The sequence below is a fragment of the Vigna radiata genome, unplaced genomic scaffold (assembly GCF_000741045.1).
Source record: "Vigna radiata var. radiata cultivar VC1973A unplaced genomic scaffold, Vradiata_ver6 scaffold_214, whole genome shotgun sequence".
NCBI classification, from domain to species: Eukaryota; Viridiplantae; Streptophyta; class Magnoliopsida; order Fabales; family Fabaceae; genus Vigna; species Vigna radiata.
In genome coordinates, this window is record NW_014541782.1 from 510,716 (window position 1) to 533,241 (window position 22,526).

Below are 22,526 nucleotides of genomic sequence, written 5' to 3' on the forward strand. Positions count from 1 at the left end.
TGTTGAAATTATAGTTTTTCACCGTGTCAACACTATTTGATTGGTCCATTATGAGTTTGGTCATACTAAGCATTTCAATTCTAGATTAGTTTTGTGCAATGACACTCATTGGAGTCCTTTTTAATAGTGCACAGTCCTTTGATTAATGCAGACTTGATTTTGGTGATGTGGTTGATGTAAATTCTGCATAATGTGGGTTATTAGGTGTCAATTTGTGTGCTGATGTGATTTTGTGCTATTTGAAAGTTTAAACAAGTCCTAATTATTTTTTTAAAATTGTTTGTACATTCCAATTGAATTTAGATTCATTTGTGTGCAAAATAGTATGTTCAAACCTCATTTTTTAGTGAAATTGGGAAATAGAAGGGTGAATCTGTTATACAGTTTGGTTTTAAACCCAATTAGAGTTCAAACAAGTTTAAATTGATGAATTAAAGATGTTGAAAGTGTTACCAAATTGTCAAAATCACTTGTGCACGAATTTACTCTTAAAACCATCAATCTTGAGTCATTTTCTTGGTGCAGAGTTGAAAATTAAGTGTTGTTTTGATGAATTTGCTTTGAAATCCAATTTGGCTTGTAGCAAGACCTAGTTTATTGATTTAAAATGGAATTAAATGATTAAAAGAAGTAAAGCAAAGTGCTAAAAAGCATTTTGAACCGTGCACCCAGTCAAAAACCAAAAACTCAAAATTTGGTTTTCTTTGAGGCATTTCATCAAACACCTTTGGTTTTTATCAAAAAGTTTAGCTTCATTTCAACCTGCATTTTGATTTTCTTTTCTTTCTTAATCTGTTCTAGCACCTTTCTTAAGTTCCTTTTGTGTGCCTATTGTTATTCCATACCTCTTTCCCTTTGAATTTCCAATTCTTGGCTTCTAAGTTGTCAATTTCAGGAAACTCGTTTGGTAATTTTTGGTGCAGTTTGCTAAATTCGTTTGGTGATATTTGAGTTGGATTTTTTAGGTACTGTGACATATGTTCTGAGGTATCCAAGTTGCAGAAACCTCCCCTTACCAAGGTAGCATACTAGGAAGCGGAGAGGGAGCTGAATTTGGATCACAAGTGTGTTGTCCAATAAGCTAAAGAGTGAAAATTGGCAACTCCTATAGCCAAATTTTGAAACACAAGTCAAATAGCCAAGTGAATGAGAGATTGAGTGTTTGGAACCTAAAAGAAACTTGCTAAAGGGGAGCCAACATCCTAAAACAGTTCAGAAAGTGAGTTTGTGAGGTTGCACCTAAAGCAAAATTTACCTTGGCCGAGAGAAAATTTTGTTTTATCTTCCAATGCTGAAAAAGTTCAATTTCCAAATCTTATTTGTGTTATGCAATTGGCTTATACAATTTCTGATTTGAGAAGCATTTTAAATGATCAAAAGGATTTTTGAATCTTGTTGATTTTTACAAATTGAAGGTGCAAATTTCAGCTTATTAAAGTTTCTCAAAACAATTTTCATCACACCTTGTCTAGACCAATTGGGTTTTTTGGTTTTCTATTACTATTATATGTTTTTGACCAGTTTGGTCCTCATTCTAGTTGTTTCAATCACCAATTTGGACCAATTGAATAATTGATTTACTTAGTTTGAAGCATTAGTTTTCCTTGTTGTAACATAACAGTGCAGGTCTGTGAATCTTAAAGGAAGACTTTGAATTGTTCAACAGTTTGATATGCAGAACATAATCATCCTTATGCTGGTGTATAACGTCTGGATCAGTTGATCAGTGTCTGTTGTAGCAGTATCGTATCGTCCTTGATATAGGCAACATGCATATCATCAAGTTTCCTTTTGATTGCTTCTCGATTGTAGTATCCAAGTTGTTCCAGAGCACAAAACACATCTTGCAATAGCCAGTTCTGTTCTACAAAATTGAAACACCAATGTATAAGGGCTGAAGGATCCAAACAAGGATTTGAAGAAGTTTCAATGTAGTGTACACGTGGAGCAGCAAAGTAGTTTAGCTTGATTCTATTTGAATTCTAAATTTGTAATCAATTTCAAATTGAGTTTCTTTTCGTTCTTATTGTAAAAGGCCATTTAAGACCAAGTGTTTGGAAGAGTCATCGGTACTTTCTCAACTCTTGGCAATTTTCTTTGCTTGTTTTGATAGTAGACATGAGTGTGTCTTAGCCAAAGCTACAAGTCTCACCTAGGATTTCCTTTGTTTTATTTTCTTATTTCCATGCTTTAGGCTTTTGTTAAATTAGAGGTTCGAAAATTAGAAGTTAGGTGTTTTAACCTTCATTTTTGGTTAGTTGAATCCATTTTTAAATTCAATATTGAATCTTATTTTGAAAATGGTCAAGCAAGTAGCCTTAAGCATTCTGACTAGGTAAGACATGGCATTTGAACCGTCATTGGCTCACCTCTCTTACTTGGGAATTGTCTCTTGGTGAAATCTTAAACCTTTTCAAACTAAGAATCCACGTTTGATATTAAAAGATGTCTAAGGAAATCATGATTAGCAAGAGAGGAATATAAATGAGTGAGCTTAGGGACTTGTTTGCCCCATATATGAAAAATCAAAATGAGGGTGAACAAAAAGAAGAATCATATAGGAGGAAGGATGAAAGGTACAACCAAGTTAGGAGAGATATTCCACTTTTTGGTAAGGACATTAGTGCTTTAACATACTTATCTTAGGAAAGAAAAATTGACAAAATACATCCCTCCCAAGGAAGCATGGAAGAAGCTTAAGATCTCTTACAAGAGAGCGGATCAAGTAAAAAAGGTACGTCTTCAAACTTTGAGAGGAGAGTTTGAAGCGTTGCATATGAAGGAACGAGAACTAGTCTCTGATTACTTTTCAAGAGTTTTAACAGTTACTAATAACCTAAAAATAAATGGTAAGAATCTAGATGATGTAAGAATTATGGAGAAAATTCTTAAATCATTAGATCCAAAGTTCGAACATATTGTCACCATTACCGAAGAAACCAAAGACTTGGAGGTTATGTCAATAGAGCAACTTCTTGGTTCATTGCAAGCTTATGAAGAAAAGAAAAAGAATAAGGAAGAGATTGTGGAGTAAGTCCTTAAGGCACACGCTGATTCAAGAAAAGAAGAAAATGCACACAACCAATCAAGGCGAAGTTATAGTCAAGAATAAGGACGAGGGCGTGCATATGGACGTGGATAAGGATGAAGGCCTAACAATAATAACCAAAGAGGAGAAAGCTCTAACAGAGGTCGTGGGAGAGGAAATCCGAATTCAAGGTATGGCAAGTCACGAATCAAGTGTTACAATTGTGATAAGTTTGGACATTATGCTTCTGAATGTAGAGCCCCTAACAAAATAAAGTCGAAGAGAAAGCCAATTATGTTGAAGAAAGGTGTCAAGAAGATTGTACTTTGCTACTAGCATACAAGGGCCAAGATATAGGCGAGGATAATAAGTGGTACTTTGACAGTGGAACAAGTAACCATATGTTTGGGAAAAGAAATATGTTCGTAGAGCTTGATGAATCAGTAAAGGGAAATGTGGCTTTTGAAGTTGAATCAAATCTGGCGGTGAAAAGAAAAGGTAATGTCCTCATCCGACTAAAGAATGAAGAACATCAATTTATTTCCAATGTATATTGTGTGCCAAGCATGAAGAGTAACATCTTGAGCTTAGGACAACTCTTAGAGAAAGGTTATGATATTCAACTTAAGAATAATAACCTTTCTATACGAGATAATACAAGTAGATTCATTGCAAAGGTGTCAATGACAAAAAATAGAATGTTCGTGCTCAACATTCAAAGAGATGGCCCATAATGTCTCAAGATGTGCTACAAAGACCAATCATGGCTTTGGCAACTTCTATTTGACCCTCTTAATTTTAAAGGATTATAGATGCTCTCTAAGAAGGCAATGGTGAGAGGGCTGCCTTATATTACTCACCCCAACCAAGTTTGTGAAGGATGTCTACCTGGAAAACAATTTCGACTGAGTTTTCCAAATGAGTCGGACTCAAGATCTCAAAAGCCATTAGAACTCATTCATAAATATGTGTGCGGACCAATCAAGCCAAGATTACTTGGTCAGAGTAATTATTTCCTTCTCTTCATTGATGATTTTCAAGAAAAACATGGGTATATTTCTTAAAAGAAAAATCAGAAGTATTTAAGAACTGCAAGAAGTTTACAGCCCATGTTGAGAAGGAAAGTGACCTTCTGATCAAAGTTTTGAGATCAAAAGAGCTTCAGAAGTATTGTGAAGACAATGGAATCAGACGACAGTTGATAGTGCCAAAATCCCCTCAACAAAATGGAGCGACTGAAAGGAAGAATAGAACAATCTTGGAGATGGCAAGGAGCATGCTTAGAAGTAAGAGACTTCCATAGGAGTTTTGGGTTGAAGCCGTTGAAGGTGCAGTTTATCTAACCAACCGCTATCCAACAAGAAGCGTTTGTGGAAAAACACCACAAGAAGCATAGAGTGGAAGAAAGCCAGGTATTTTTCATCTTAGAGTCTTTGGAAGCATAGCTCATGTGCATGTGCCAGATGAGAAACGAAGTAAGCTTGATGACAAAAGTGAAAAATACATCTTCATTGGTTACGACGCCAAACCCAAAGGGTACAAACTCTACAATCCTGATTTAAGGAAAACAATCATCAACCGAAATGTAGTGTTTGATGAAGATGAAGAATGGGATTGGTCGACAAACTGTGAGGGTCATACCTTCTTCCCGTGCATTGAAGAAGATGATGTGGAATAACAACCGCAACCGCAAGAGGCACCTGCTACTCCACCCACTTCACCTAATACAACCATTCAAGATGATGAAATCTCAAGTGAAATAATGCCACGTTTTTTAAGTCTCGAAGAAATTTATGAGGTAACTAAAAATCTAGGCAATGTTACCTTATTCTGTCTATTTGCAAACTATGAGCCCATGAACTTTCAAGAAGCAATTGAAAAGAAGAGTTGGAGAAATACAATAGATGAAGAGATCGAGGCAATAAAGAAAAATGATACTTGGGAGCTAGTCTTGCTTCCAAAAGGGCACAAAGCAATTGGTGTCGATTGGGTTTACAAAGCAAATAAGGACTCCAAAAGAGAAGTTCAGAGATACAAAGCAAGATTGGTGGCGAAAGGCTACAGTCAAGGGGCTGGCATCGACTATGACGAGGTATTTGCTCCAGTTGCTTCACTAGAAACTATTAAACTTATTATATCATTAACAACTCAGAATAATTGGAAGATACATCAAATGAATTTCAAATTCGCCTTCTTAAATAAAGTTCTTGAAGAAGAAGTCTGCATTGAGCAACCACAAGGATATGAAGTCAGAGGTGAAGAAGATAAAGTCTTAAAATTAAAAAAAAAAGACTCTTTATGGGTTGAAACAAGCCCTTAGAGCTTGGAATGTTCGGATTGATGTTAGCTACAAAACCAACGGCATGTGCATCGGTCACAGCGTAGCAAGTGATAAATATCGTTCTCTCCCAAGGGACTTGTGCAACACATGACAACTCTTCCTTTTATAACTCAATTAGACATCAAAGTGCACAAAACAACACAAAAAACTCTTTTTGGTATTTTATCAAACAATTGGTGTGCAAGGAATTTAACATAGTGTATTTACAATTTGTCAAGACTAGAGTTCATCCACTTCATTCTCATGCATTTACAAACAACTCAATTTTATCAATTAGGTGTTCAATTTTAGTTCTAAGTTCAACTCATATTTTCCAATACATCAAGAACCATAATTCATGCATGGGTGATCAATCCAAAACAAGCATTAAGCATAGAAATCAAATACTAACATTGAAATGGAAAATCATATGTATTAACATCACAAAATACACAAGATTCAATTTATTACATCTAATCTCAACAAATAGGAAAAACTCTCCATGATGGAGAACTCAGGGTTCACAAAATTGAAGAGATAGGGAAGAAAACGGAACCAAAGAGAAGATGCAAAGCCTTTCCCAAGGTTCTTGACAACTGTTCTATGCTCCATGTGCGCCTCCCCTTTGCAACTCCATCTCCAATTTGTGACCCATCTTCTTCCTCAATCCAAAAGGGGCAAAATCACCATTGGTGAAGCTTGAAGACCCAAGGAGGAGTGAGAGAGCTTCCCAACACCCCAAATAGCCTCCAAGGGCCTCTCCTAATCTCTCTAGGTGAATAATGAAGTGTAGGAGGAGAAAAATGCCCAAAAAATCGCGAGACCCATGTTTAAATAACCCATTTTGACACATTAGCAAAAGTCGCACCCAGCCCCCTTCCGGGGCGCCCAGGCGCCAAGTTTTGTGTGAATCTGCGAGTTGAAGGGCGCCTAGCCCCATTCTGGGGCGCTCAGGCGTGAGATTTGCAGTGAACTGCGAATTGAAAGGTGCTCAAGCCCCCTTTAGGGCGCTCAACCCCCTTTTGGGGGGTTCAGCCCCCTTTTGGGGGGTCCGGGCCTGATTTTTCAGCACTGCATCCTTTTCTCTTTCTCTGCAGATCTGCTTGCTCCAAAGTCGTCCAACATGGGTATTTGCTTCAAATTGATCTTTTCTTGTCCCAAAACATATTCCCTTGAGTTCTTGCTTGTTTTCCTCTACTAGAATTGCTTCCTATTCATTTATTTCACACACTCAAACAAAGAGATTAGAGGTAAAAATAAGCATATACTAAATAAAACACAAGAAAATTAGAAACACACTAAACTTGAGGATAAAACAAGGTAAAAGCTATGAAAGCGTTGATTTTTTCACAAAATATACATACACAAACACGTTCAATAAACCGTTATCAATTGACAAGTACTTCAAATAAGCTAATTTCATCAAGTGTCCATATTAAACTTTCCTCCCAACAATTATATGTCCAAGAATAAGAGCATTGAATTTGAGGGAAAACAAATCTCCTATGCCTCCTAAGTCTCTTTCGCATAAAACAAAAGCTTCCAGACCAGCTGTGAGGAACTGGTTCTCTATGTTCCATCCTGAAGATCATTTCTTAATAGAACTGACCGAAGAAGATGCTTACGACGCATGGAACGAGATTTTGTGGAGATACAATGATGAAGCCTCTTAATCAAACAGTAAAGACAATCCATGCCAACCTAGCCACACATTTATTTCCATGGTTACTCTTACTTATACCTACTCCCCAGACGATATGACAACCATGTTTCTTAAGGACAAAAATTTCAATGTTGCACCATATCTGCAAAGCTTACCCAAGGAAGTTAGTGGATATTACAGGGTCAAAGGAAGCAGTCATAAGAAAATGTCATGGAAGAATGGCAATCCACTACTTCTGCCTAAAGTAATTCTTTCATATAGTTTGGACCAAATTGAATAAGGAAGAAAAGAAAAGTTGTGTGTGTAGTACTGATGTGGTTGAAATAAAAAACTATGCAACAATAGGTTCTATAAGAAGAATGGCCTAAATAGACAATCAACTTTGAAGAGGAGCATCACGTGCTTCAAATTGAGTATCATCAACTGAAGAGCAAGCATCAGAAGTCAAATTCCCCCTTCAAGAGGACGTTAAAACTCTTGTTGACGCTGCTGTTAGAGAGAAAATGAATGAAATGAAAGAAGAGTGGTTGAATGAAATGTTTGCAGTAATTATAGAACAAGTGAAGACCATTCTATTGAAAATCTTGAAAACTGAATGATTCATCTTCATCTAATCCTCTTCGTCCTCCTCCTCAATCCTGATTGTAATTTGTCATTGTATTCTCCGCCAATGTCATTATGTTCTATCAATAACATCTTTTTACAGAATCTTGTTCCCACATTCTATCCTTATTCATTACCTTTTTTATGATTGACGAAAAGGGGTGAATAGAAATAAAACAAGAAGAAGAAACAAAAATGGAAGAAGGAGAACTTGAAGAAATTTAAAACATGGGGAGAAGTAGAAAGAAAAAATAAAGATAAAAGAGACATATAAATCAGGGGGTATAAACACTTAAGCAAGGGGGAGTATATAAAAAAAAAAGGACTTAACAAAACAATGTTGTAACATATTCAATAAGTGTTAATCAACATAGGATATACATGAATATATTTTTCATCAAAATGTTGAATAACCAATGTTGTATGACTTATCTATTTATCTCTACTTGCTTATTCTGTGATAAATTATCGTCTTCTTCAACTTTGATAAATATTGATACATGACTTTGTTAAAATGTAACGCACAAACAAAGAACATGAATACTATGTATTTCTATTGAACATGAACAGGCTCTTAAAATAGTCTTGGATCAATTACAAATGGAATAACAACTACAATAAAAACTGAAAACAGAATTTGATGGAATCAAAACAAAAAACACATCCCCACAGACTAGAAACTAAATGATAAAAAACTTAAAGGAAATTACAAATATACCCTTTATTAATTGAATTTTATTTAACATAACTCTTTTATAAATTTAAATATTTTTTCCTTCATTCTGATCAACTTCTTGAATTTCTAGATCAATGTTGTAGACAACAGCTTTAGAATTCTTTAAATTTTATATCTTCTACACATGTTAACAGACATACTACATGAACATCATCAATAGAGTTATAAATTTCATTAAAACTCTGAAATCTAGGCCTTATAGATTGGTCTTCTTCTTCAGCATGCTCGTTCGCCCCATCTATGATCTTCGGGCATCTAATATTGTTATCAATGCTCCTATTAACCTTTTTTGTGTTCTCTTCCCCAAAAATCATGGTTTCTGAAGACTTTACCTTCGAGTTAGCCTAATTGCATTTACTGTTTTCATTTACCTAGATATCCTAGCTTACCAAATTTTTTGCTTGAAATTGGGTTGTACAGCTTGTAGGCTTTTGCTTGTTCATCATAGCCAATGAAAACGTACATTTTGATTTTGTTTTCAAGTTTCGTTTTGAGTTGACCTAAGACATATCCATAAGCCATCCTTCCAAAGACTTTAAAATGCTTGACACTCGACTTTCTTCCACTCCATGTTTCCTATGGTGTCATTTCATCCAACTTCGAACGTGGACACTTGTTTTGTACATATATAGCATAGTGCACAGCTTCTGCCCAAAACTCCTTTGGCATATCTTTCCTTTAAGCATAGCTCGAACCATATCAAGGATGGTCCTATTCTTCTTTTACCACGCCATTATGCTGTGGTGAATACAAAGTTGCAAAAAAACACATTATCCTTTGCTCATAATACTCCTCAAACTTAGCTGATGTGAACTCACCTCTCCTATCAGACTATAATGCTTTAATTTGCTTGTTAGTTTTCTTTTCTAACATCAGTCTAAATATCATAAATGCTTCCGATGCTTTTGACTTCTCTTGTAAAAAATATACACATGCTTTTCTAGAGAAATAATCTATGAAAGAGATGAAATACCTCTTACTACTAAATGAGCTAGGAGTAATAGGTCACATAGGTCAGTGTGTACCAGTTCGAGTTGCTCTTTTGCCTTATACATGGTCGAGTCGAGTTTGGAAACTTCGTTCTTGACTGTTTTCCGAGCGTGCATTCATTACAAAATTTCTTCTAAAATTTTATATCAAATAGTCCGTGTAATAGTTCTCTCCTTAACAACTCAACTAAACTTCCAAAATTAAGGTGTCCAAATGGGAAATGTCATATCATTGCATCATCTTTCATGTCCACCTTCAAACACATTTCCTGCAAGATCTCCAACTCCAGTTTATACATCCAATAACCTTCAAATATAGTATCTGGTCCTTTATTAAAACTAAGATACCTTTTTTCAACAACTGACTCATGCTCAAAATATTGCTCTTCAGCTCGAGAACATAGTAAACCTCCATAATTTCTCCAACATGTCCTTTCTTCTGTATGTGTCTGATTGTTCTATGCCCTTTTATAGCCACTATAGAATCATTTTCGAAAGACACGAAACTAACCTCTACCTTGGTGAGTTCAACAAAGAAATTCTCATCTCCACATATATGGTTGCTAGCTCTAATATCTAGATACCAGATCAAGTTGATAACAGTCTTCTTAATATTTGATTTCAATGACACTATATTTGAGTTTACCAATTTCCTTTCTGAGTTCTGCTCCTTCATTTCCGAGCACTTCATCAACATTGTCAAGTTCTTTGACAACTCGACACTCAACAACATTTCTGTATATTATTATTTAGGGATTTTTTCCTATGTAATTACATATAATTTATAATTTTTTTTGTACGTACTTATGTATGAATAAATTAATAGGTAATCTTTCTTATAACTATTTTACCTATAGTTTTTTTTGTGGGTAGTCCATAAATAACACTACATTACCTACGAATTTGTGGACTTATTTACGGATTTTAATTGTAGGAAATAAAACCTTTCTTATAATCATGGAAAATACTTTATTATACCAGATTTCCAAATCTAGTATAAAAGTTACTAGATTTAGAAAATAATATTAAATTTTGGCATTCAATATTGAATTTAAATCAAATATAATTCTTTTAATAAATTTTTGAAATTTAATATACTTTTTAATCAGATTTCAAAATTTGGTATTCAATTATTAATTTTCAAATTTGTAATTCTAAATCCTAAAATTCCTTTTCTATCTACATTCAATTTTGGATTTGGGCTAAAACATTTACAAATTTAGAAGGAAATGAATGTGTACCTTGTTTAGTTTTCACAGCACGACTTACTTGAAGGTGGACTGTGGGATGCACTGTGGGAAGAGGGATGTATGTTGTGTAGTGCCAAGGAAACGAGTTGAGAAAGAGGAAGAAACATACCAAGTACATACCAAGTACACGAGTCTCGAGATTTTATTTCTAGAATTTGTCTCAGTGAATTAAGAGCTAAAAATACATAAATTATACTTGAAAATTCAATTGAAACTTTTTTTTTTTTGTAAAAATATAATGCACATTGAATGAAGTTAAAAATAATTAATTTATACACATAATATTTTTCCAACAAACAAAATATAATTAAATGAGACAATTGGATAGTCTAATTCATATAAAAAAAAAATTGTTAAGAACAAAATAAAAATTCTATTGATACAGAACATGTGAAATTCAAGCAACACAGGAACTTTGAATTGAGAAAAAACACTTATCAGTAAAACAACATTTGAGCATAGAAATTCTGAAAACAATAAACATTATAATATTAATATTGATAATAGATTTGAGATCAAGATATTTTTTTTTTTTTGTCTGCAAAGACATCAAAATGTTGGTGCTAAAAGGGTTTAAATTACATGAAGATAGATAACTCCTTACACTCAATTGGGAGATTAATGTTCTAATATCAACATAGTGTCACATTTTTTATGATCAGTTGAACTTAAAATAATTTATAAATACTCTCATTTTATTTTAATCTCATTACACATCTCCTATCTCAGTGAAATACATTTTAAAAAATGAAGTTCAAACAAGGATAAAAGTACATAATATCGTAAATCAGATGATCCTTTCAATGTGCACCGGATCAATGCAGATACTCACAGCATAAACAGTATGTATGCATATTCCCATATCCAATTTTCTTTAATCTCCAAATGGAAATTCACTTTATTCACGACAAAGAGTACCAGAAGAGCTCAGTTACAGCTAAATTCCATGTCTTCAATTCTGTCCCCAACTTTGAGACAGAGAGGTAATCTTTCAAAATAAATTTCTGATTTTTAGGAACTAATGTAGATATCCCTGAATTACAGTAAAACATTCTTAATCAGGGTAACTAAAATAGCGTAGTAACATGCCTCATGTAATTGAAATCAAGTTCATAGTCACACAACAGGAGGTAATCTGATAAGGCTAATGGGCTGTGATCAGCAAGAAGTTCATCTTGAATCACTTCCACTGGCTCCTCTTTGGTGGATGAAGAAAGAAAACATGACTTTAATTGGTATTGTTCTTTGGTTGGCAAGGTGTTACTGAAGCTAAGGAACACAGAAGAGCCAGAAGGAGTAGCTGATTCCATCACTATATCTGAACTTGAAGAGCTTTTGCACTTATGATGACCATAATATGTTGTCTGGTACAATGGAGGATCTTCTTGAATTCTCTGAACCTGTTTGATTGCTGGACAGCCCTTGTCATGTTTGTGAGTGCATCTATAGTAGCTTCTGCATATGTACATTTTTGTTCACATTAATTGTATGTTGGATACATATTATGAAAAAAAAGACTTTCAGAATAGAAATGGAATATTGGTTGGTTAAGGATATATGTATATATATACCTGAGGTATTTTGCATTCGTTGTTATCTTTTGTCCATACTTTCTCCACACATAGCCATCTTCCATCAGAATTGAACTGCTCGTCACCCATGTTGGTGCACTTGATCTTATAAAAAAGAAAGTTTCCAATGATGCATGTACCGTTTCATCATTAGCTCAACTAGTTAATAATCCAGTAATCTACTTAAATAATGAAATCAATAGCAGTATATATAACAAATAATTCACTGATTGTACAATCATGGTTATATGGTGTTAAAACCACAGTTGACTTATTCAAAGTGTTTGGTTTGATGAAAACTGCATAAATGATCCCTCTTTGATTGGGAAAATTTCATCTTTAAGGTTAAACTCTCAAGGTCAGCATGGTAATAAACAGTATTCGCATAATTTTCTACACAGGAAAACCTAAAATTCTTACTTTCTCTTGTAGGACCCTCTTGGTTTTTTAGTTTGGAAGAAACCCTTGCAAACCTCATCAGTGTGCTGAGGGTTTGGACATTTGGAAAATGAAGGGACATCTTTGACAGTCTTAGGAATAGGAACCTCAGTAGAGACATCATTATCAGTGTTCAAAAGCAAAAGGGTGTTTGTGAATGAACACAGCACCTTGCGCACAAGATCTTCAATAAAGGGAAGCATTGACCCTTGTACATCTTCATGATGATGTTGATAAGTGTTGGATCTGTGAACACACACTTCAAGTAACTGGTTTGCTACGTCACGCCCTTTGACTAGTTCTTCTTCCATTGCCCTTCTTTCTGTTGAAGGCTGATTCACCATTGCTAGCTGTTTTGGAAGTGCCAACAGATTATTGAAAGACTTGATGAGAAATGAATAGACAGTGCCTTTTATTCAAATAGATCTGTTCAATAAGCAATTTAAAAATTCCTTGTTCTTCATAGTAAGACAAATCTTAAAAGGTTGGATCAAACACAGCCAAAGAGTTTATTAGTTCAATAGCAATACCAATAAAGAATGTTTTATTTATTTTTGTCCTGTTGACTGGTCCAACAGAGCTGCTAGGGTTTATTTCAAGCTGTAAACTTTCTCATTTCATATTATTAGGACAACCTAGATTAGTCAAACAGAATATGTTTTCCATAACATTTTATTTTTGGATACATAAGCATCCTTTAAAATTGATAAATGTTTATTAAATTTATAGAATCTCAGACATACTACTGCATTTAGTTTACCTTTAAATTACTATATATAAATCTTTAAGATAGAATATTTGTTATTATCATGCTCAATTTAATTAATAACGTTGATGTGATTTAGAAAAATAACATTAAACTTATTCATTACAAAATAAATTTAAGTTTTATTCATTATTAATCGCAATCATTTTATATTATTATTCAATTAAAATGATTTGAAATATTTTATATTAAGATAATTATCACAAAAAACAACACTTTTTTTTTATCGTGTGTGATATTTCATTTTGTATGATTATCACCACATTTAAAGTGTGTTTAAGGGAAGAATAATTTATAATGAAATATCATTTATAACCTTATTACCTCTCTTTAATTATATTTGTTATTGCTGTTAAAAAAAACACAAGCAACTAGTTGAATAAATGACCATAATAGCAGGGCAATTCCCTAATTCCATTATCAATATTAGTTGCCAAATGGTGACACTTCTGGAAGGTAATATAATAAACTGTCTATTGATTTTCCTAATTCCATTATTATTTTAGATACATGGTTGTTAGCCCTTCTGGACGTCTTTTGAAGTTTGATGACCTAGTGCTTTCCTTGAAAAAAATAAGAAGCTATTTTTCTTATAATTAGTGGAATATGTAGGGAGTTTTAGTTTCTTTTATAATCACTGATACGAATTACATATTGTTTTTATCAAATACTAAAGTCCAAATAGAAAAGTTTTACTTAGAAAAGTGATTTTTTGCAATAGCATATTTTATGTTATTATTCTTAAAAGAAAGACAACTCATCTTTGTAAAAGTATAAGGATTTGCTTTAATGTTATCTATTTGTGAATATTAATTCAGTTCATAATTCATATTGAATTTAAGTTTTTTTTTTTTTTTTTTTTTTTTTTTTATGTTTCCATCTATAGAATATTCAAAATATATTAATGTTGATATATTAAAAAGTTTTTATTGTATTTTAAAATATTAAAATTAGTGTCCATCAATATATTTAGAAGGCGTAACCCCACAGAATCCAAATTTTATAGTGAAGATGTTTGCATTATTAATAAATTAAAAACATCCCGAGCTTATGTAACTTTCCAAATAATTATTATAAAAAATAATAGTTTTAAGGTACATAACAATGTTTGATTTGATGATGGTTTAATTTGGTTATATTATCTATACTTTTTAATCGAGATTTTCGTTTAAAAAGTTAGCAAAATTTGCCGCATAGTTATCGATATTAAAGCGATAAAATTAGCAAAATTTCACAAAATCCAATTATTTCACAAATTGCTTTTCTAAGGTCTTTCAATTGAGGGTGCATTGTACCTGCATAAAGTTGAGAGCATTCTCTATACAAGTTCACACCACATTATAATCAAACGTGAACTACAAGAAAATCCTTAAATAATAACTGATTTAGAAACCAATTCTTTTTATAGTAAAAAAACCTTGATAGTTAATGTTAATGACTGATTTAGAAAATAATACAGAAATAAATTATAATTTTTATTCATAATAGAAACTATTGTAATTACTAATAATTTTTGTTAACATTATTTTAAATATAAAATAAATATTATAGCTTTTTCAGTTCTTATTTGGTTTAGAAATTGTAATGACAAGAGGTACACACATTATTTTTTCATTTTTTTTTTCTGCGGTTTTTAATTTGAATACTGTCATATTAATATAACATGTTTAGGTCAATTTTATATTTTGATAATTTTATCAATTGTTAGTTTATAAATTGGTATTTAAATTGATCACTTTAATGACTAATTTTTTTGTCACTAAAATTGGTCATTAGGAAATTTCTTGTTATGGTTGTCAATCAAGACCAAAATTTTGTGGTCATTACATAGGTGTGAGCAAGACAGGGTTTCTACTTTCATCACAGATGGTCATTTTATCTCTGCCCACTGCACATTTTATCTGTTACCTTTATTATTAATTTGTTAGGATTTGTTTTCATATTGTGGTAGATACTATGACAGCTGGCACTTTTATTTTTTCTAGATTTATCCTTTTCTAGATTAATCCTTTGCTGTATATAGTGCCATCACTGTACCTCTTTTCTGGTGTGTTGAATAATATGAAGAACCTTTGAAATCATATTTACTTTACCTTCTCACATGGTATCATCGCTGATACCCCACCCTTCTTCCGCCGCTTAATGTTCTTCTCTTCTTCTTCTATATTCAACCATGGCTTCCATCAGCCAAACCATTTCCTCAACACCGGATCACTTAGTGAATCCGTCTCATCCTCTCTATTTGCATCCTGGTGAAAACCCAGCTTTGGTGCTTGTTTCCCCTCTTCTCACAGAGAGGAATTTCCATCAATGGGAGAGAGACATGGTTGTTGCCCTTGAAACCAAAAACAAAGAGCGCTTCATTCATGGCACTCTTCCCTGTCCACCCATCACAGATCCCCTGTATGAAGCTTGGCGCAGATCTAATCGCATGGCAATGTCATGGCTCACTCGTTCCATGACTCCTTCTATCAAGCAATCCGTGATGTGGATGGATACGGCTTCCGAAATTTGGCGTGATCTCAAGGATCACTTCTCTCATGCGGACAAATTTCGGATTTCTGACCTTCAGGATCAGATTCTTGCTTGTCGCCAAGGTGACTCTACTGTTTCTGAATACTATACCAAGTTGAAGATCTTGTGGAAAGAGATGGAGCTCTATCGTTGTGTGTTGACCTGTACCTGTTTGACACCTTGTGTCTGTGGCCTCCTTTTTAAACTTCACAAAGAACGCGAGGATGATTATGTGATTCGCTTTCTTCGGGGTCTCAATGATAATTATGCCCAAGTTCGTTCCCAAATCATGATGCTAGACCCCATGCCTTCCATTGTTAAAACGTTTTCCATGGTCCTTCAGCATGAACGTGAATTTATTGGCATTCTTCCGAAGCCCTCTGTTCCCGATTCCTTGGCTTTTGCTGCTCTCTCCACTGAAACACGTTTTCCTTCTTTCACAAGGCCCACTTCTGCTACCAGCAAGACCATTTCCAGGAACAATAAATTCTGTGAGCATTGCAAGAAAACCAATCATACCATCGAGAATTGCTACTTTCGCATTGGTTTTCCTGTTGGTTACAAGAAGTCAAAACCCACAACTAAAACTTCTGCTAGTTTGGTTACTGTGGATCCTTCTGCTTCTCCTCAGCCATTGAATTTGGATGGTAATCCCACCAATGATCAGTTCACTTTCTCTAAGGATCAGTATCAAGCGATCTTGGCCTTGCTCCAACATACTAAGGATCATTCATCCTCTGTGAATCACGCTTCTGTTCATAATTCAGGTACATCCTTTTCTTCTTCTCATTGGATTATTGATAGTGGTGCTACTGACCACATTTGTCCAATAAAATCTTTATTTCATAACCTTCACCCCATTACCCCAATCCATATCAATCTGCCTAATCACACTACTGTCATTGCCTCCTTTTCAGGGACTATTCATATAGGTGCTTTACTACTTGTTGATGTGCTTTTTGTACCTGAATTCTCTGTTTCTCTCATTTCAGTTCCTAAACTTGTTTCCACTATAAATTGCATGGCAGTATTTTGTGATTCTCACTGCTTATTTTTTCAGAGGTCTCACCTCACGATGATTGGAGCAGCTAGGAAGGTTGATGGTTTGTACTGTTTTGAAGAATCATCCAACTTGCATCACAACAAAGTTTTACAATCTTCTCCCATCACCGAATCAAAAACTTCTGTTGTAAATGCAGTTCATAACAGTGCCCTGTGGCATCATAGACTAGGACACACTTCTAATTCCATTTTACAATTTTTATCTTCTCAGCATTCTGATATTACATATCAAAACTGTATGCCTTGTGACATTTGTCACTTTGCCAAACACAAGAAATTACCCTTTCTTATTAGCACATCCAAAAGCTCTCATCTCTTTGAACTGTTACATGCTGACATTTGGGGTCCATTGCAAATTGCTTCAATTGATGGTTTTACATATTTTTTAACACTTATTGATGACTACAGTAGATTCACATGGATTCATCTTTTAAAATCCAAAGCTGAAGTCAAAACTGTTCTTCCTAAATTCATCATTTTCATTGAAAATCAATTTGACACAAAACTAAAGAGAATAAGGTCTGACAATGGCAAGGAGTTTTTCTTAAATGATTTCTTTTCTTCCAAAGGTATTTTTCATGAAACCTCATGCATTGAATCCCCTCAACAGAATGGGATAGTTGAGCGCAAACATCAACATATTTTGAATGTAGCTCGCGCCTTACTTTTCCAATCTCACTTGCCTTCTGTTTTTTGGTCATACGCAATTAAACATGCTGTCCATCTCATTAATAGGCTCCCTACTCCATTTCTGAAACATCAATCTCCTTATCAATATGTTTTTGGAAGCCTCCCTGATTTTCGAAAACTTAGAGTTTTTGGTTGTTTAGCTTTTTCTAACACTATCATGGCTGGTAGAACTAAGTTAGACAAACGTGCCTCTAAGTGCATTTTTCTTGGTTTTAAACCTGGGGTTAAAGGGTATCTTTTATATAATCTTCATCACAAAAATTTTCTTGTGTCCCGCAATGTCATTTTTTATGAGTCTCATTTTCCTTATGCTCCTGAGTCTCCATCCATTTCTCATCACCACAACACTGGTCTTACTGCATCACAACAGATTTTTGATTCTTTAATTGCTTTTGATATACCTGTTTCTGGCGTTTCCTCTCTCAATACTAGTACTACTGATGTTGAACCAGTTATGCAATTCAATAATGATTCAAACAATGTTGTGCAAACCATTGATCCTCTTCCTAGAGTTTCCAATCGTCAGAGGAAGCCTCCTGCTTACTTGTCTGCGTATGATTGCCCTACTCTTTCCTCTACTAACATTTCATATAGTACTCCTTATCCATTACATTCATATTTATCATATTCCAATTGTTCTAATTCTCACACTGCTTTTTGCATGTCCTTATCTGCCACTATCGAGCCATCTTCCTTTAAGGAAGCTTGTCAGCATGATCATTGGAAGCAGGCTATGATTGCGGAAATACAAGCTCTGCAGAGAAATGGCACCTGGTCATTGGTCAACTTACCACCAAATAAAAAGGTTGTTGGTTGCAGATGGGTCTATAAGACTAAGTTGAATGCAGCTGGTTCCATAGAGAGACACAAGGCACGTCTTGTTGCCAAAGGATTTACACAGACTGAGGGCATGGATTTTTTTTGAGACCTTCTCCCCTGTTGTGAAGCTCACCACTGTCAGGTTTCTAATTTCCATTGTTGTCTCTCGCCATTGGTCTTTATATCAACTTGACGTTGATAACGCCTTTTTACATGGTGATTTAAATGAAGATGTTTACATGAAACCTCCCCCGGGATTGCTTCTTCCTGAACCTCATCTAGTTTGTAAATTGCACAAGTCTCTTTATGGCCTTAGACAAGCTTCTCGACAGTGGAATTCCAAGCTTACATCTGCATTAATTTCCTATGGGTTCTCACAGAGTTCTGCTGATCATGCTCTGTTTACCTATCATTCCTCTGACTCTTTTATTGCCTTATTGGTTTATGTTGATGATATAGTGCTCACTGGAGATAACATGCAGGCCATTAGTGATGTCAAACAATTTTTACATCATAAATTCAGCATCAAAGATTTGGGTTCTCTCAAATTCTTTCTTGGTTTTGAGGTTGCTCGATCACAACAAGCCCTTGTCCTAAATCAAAGAAAATATTGCTTGGAAATCTTGTCAGAATTTGGTCTAACTGGTTGCAAACCTGCCACTTCTCCTTCGAATCCCACTGTTAAGCTTAAGGATGATGAAGGTGCTCTTGTTTCAGATCCCACTGCTTACTAGAAGATTGATTGGTAAGCTGCAATACTTAACTAATACTCGTCCAGACATCTCCTTTGCTGTTCAACAAGTTAGCCAATTCATGTCCAAGCCACGACAATCTCATCTCCATGCTGCTTTAAGAATCTTGAGATACCTCAAAAGTTGTCCAGGTCTTGGTTTATTTTATCCTTCCTCCAACCCTCACCGAATTCAAGCTCTTTCGGATTCCGATTAGGCTACTTGTTCCCTCACTCGCAAGTCCATCACGGGATATTGTGTCTTTTATGGCCACTGTCTTATTTCCTGGAAATCTAAGAAACAATCCACGGTTTCTAGAAGCTCTACTGAAGCTGAATATAGAGCTTTGGCTTCTGTTGCTTGTGAACTACAGTGGTTAAAATATATTGTTGATGACTTGCGCCTTAATATTCCTCTTCCTTTTCCCACCTTTTGTGATAATCAGTCTGCAATTCAGCTGGCCAAGAATCCATCCTTTCATGAACGAACTAAACATATCGAAGTGGATTGTCATCTCATACGTGCTAAGATTCTTGATGGTCTCATTGTCATTTCACATGTTCCTTCCAAGCATCAATTGGCATATATGTTAACTAAGTCTCTTTATCCTGGACTTTTTCATGCTAATTTGTCCAAAATGGGTTTGCTGAACATTCACCACCCATCTTGAGGGAGGGTGTGAGCAAGACNNGNTTTCTNCTTTCATCACAGATGGTCATTTTATCTCTGCCCACTGCACATTTTATCTGTTACCTTTATTGTTATTTTGTTAGGATTTGTTTTCATATTGTGGTAGATACTATGACAGCTGGCACTTTTATTTTTTCTAGATTTACCCTTTTCTAGATTAATCCTTTGCTATATATAGTGTCATCATTGTACCTCTTTTCTGGTGTGTTGAATAATACGAAGAACCTTTGAAATCATATTTACTTTACCTTCTCTCAATAGGAAAAGAAAAAGGTGTTCCACAGTTTCGGAGGTGTAGTTGCATAGGTTGCATTTATAACATAGGTATTGCAACTTATAATCCAAAGACAATGTATTAGGAATATTTTGAAATAGTAGGATGTTGTTGGTCCAAATAAGATTAGAACAGAGCCCCGAGTATGTTGATTAAGAAACTTATTTTCTACCTTAACAATAAAAATATCATCTTGATCCAAACAGGATTCACAATATATAAATTCTTAAGCCACTTCTTGGATCAAGTGCTTACCACTAATTCAAAAGTTATAGTTGATAATCAAGATATAACTCTTTTTGCTTCTGAGGTGTTAGAAAGCATGGTAAACAATTGTGAATAAATATGTGTTTAGTATTGATTTAATTTTTATAGTTTTGTTGAAGCTAATTACAGTAGTTTAAAACAAAAGTTTCTCGTGCAACGTTTTTTATGTTTAACAAAATAAAATATAAACAAAAAATAGAAAAAAAGTTCTATTAAATATAAGATATGTGTAGATAAAAGAGATGCACGAATAAAGAAAAACATTTAATTTTTTTAAAACATAATCTTTAAACTATTGAGATGTTTGAAAAGGATAATGGTAAATTTCAAATAATTTATTTTGATCATTGAGAACTCCTTAGCGCTTAACTCTTTTGGGTACTGGATTTTAGATTTAAAATGCAGCCCATACAAACCTAAACATAAGACAAATCATATAGTATATAACAAAACAACTACTAGCATCTATGATGATGTAAGATAAGGCTTACTGGCTATCATGAATGATTTAAAATAAAAATGATGTTCGGTTAAATAAAAATATAACGAACTATTTTATGATAAAATTAAGTTTGAATTAATATATAGGATATTGAGAATTATATATAGATTTTGACCTCTAATTTGATCGTATTAGGTCGTCTTACATTATTATTTACAATATAAGATAAAATAAAACAAACATGACATCTCAACTTTAATTTTATTTTTTGAAATCATATACACGTAGACGATTTTGAATGAATAAGACAAAAATCATTATCTATACACTAGTACAAAAACACTGTTTAACGTTACCTAATAGACCTCGGTTTGTTAATAATTCGATGTATATGAATGGACGGTGACATTATCGTAAATAGCTTGGTAACGTAAACGTCGGTTTCCAGACAACGCGACGTCTATGATATTGCAGACGTCCCAACTGCTGCAAACAGACGTCTAATGGCCTGAGGTAGGTCAGAAGATAGTACCGTGACGTCGGTGTTCACGGGGGGCCAACGTCTATAGGGCTGCAATTAATGTTTTCACCTAATTACCAGGCGCTTAGACGTCGCTTAGTCAACAGGCGACGTCTACGGCCTGAATATGGAAGGCAGGAAGATAAAAGATCTACAATTTAGACGTCGGGGATCTGTACACGCGACGTCTAAGTGCTTGTAATTAATTAAATTCACCAAATTCGAGGGCCATAGACGTTGGCTAGAAGAGGCACCGACATCTATGTGCCTGTAGTAATGATGTGCATCATTATAGACGTCGGTTCTCCTTGTGACCGACGTCTAGTGGGATTCAAAAGGTCAGTTGAAAAGTTAACTTGGACGTCGAATTAGTAACAGAACTGACGTCTATAGTCATATAGACGTCGACTATCTAGAGAACCCGACGCCCAGTTTCATTTTAAAAAGATCGCAAACTCTTTGCGGCATTCAGTTTCTGATATCTTCCTCTTCCTCTTCTCCTTTTTCTCTCGCGGCACTCTTCTTTTTCTCCCTTTCGGCATGTCTTCTTTTTGTTGCGACATTCTATTGTTGTTTCTGATATCTTTGTCGTCTTCCTCCTCTCTTTTTCTCTCTTGCGACATTGCATCCCAAGTGTGTGGTTTTTTTTTTATGCTTACCGTTTGTTTAGTCTTTCATCGATTATCTTCTGGTTCAACTGATTAAAATTTGCTTTCTTTGTGTTGTGTTTTAGTGCAGTTTTGTTCCTTTCTTGGGATAACGTAGTAACACATTCTCCCTTTGCTAGCTGCCTCCCGGAAATAGCGGCGTCTTTTGAATTTCTTTTGATCGTTTCAACCCAAAAACGACCCTGGGTAGTTGTCTAGTTTTCGTTTCACCGTGATTTTTTCCTCTTGCGGATGAAAAATGAAACTAAGCAACCACCCAGGTTCGGTTTTGGGTTGAAGGGACCATAAGAAATTCAAAGGACACAAGCTTTTTTTGAGAGGAAACTAGCAAAAGGAGATTGTGCTACTAGGCTATCCAAAGACGGGAACAAAACTGCACTAAAACACAACCACTGTATTAGACGTCGGTTAATGCAAAAACCAACGTCTATAGTGACTTTAGACGTCGGTCTTTGTCATGTTCGACGTCTATATGTGTTCTTCGA

The 22,526-nt window shown here is 34.6% G+C and overlaps 1 protein-coding gene across 1 annotated transcript; it reads right to left on the minus strand.

The window, feature by feature from the left end:
• Positions 1 to 11,491: 11,491 nt before the first annotated feature.
• Positions 11,492 to 12,942, minus strand: LOC106778123 (probable WRKY transcription factor 54). The gene is made up of 3 exons (XM_014666038.1): positions 12,581 to 12,942; positions 11,710 to 12,044; positions 11,492 to 11,622 (listed from the first exon to the last, which is right to left on the minus strand). Exons 1-3 carry the CDS (start codon positions 12,940 to 12,942, stop codon positions 11,492 to 11,494), a joined length of 828 nt encoding a protein of 275 aa, XP_014521524.1.
• Positions 12,943 to 22,526: the final 9,584 nt, after the last annotated feature.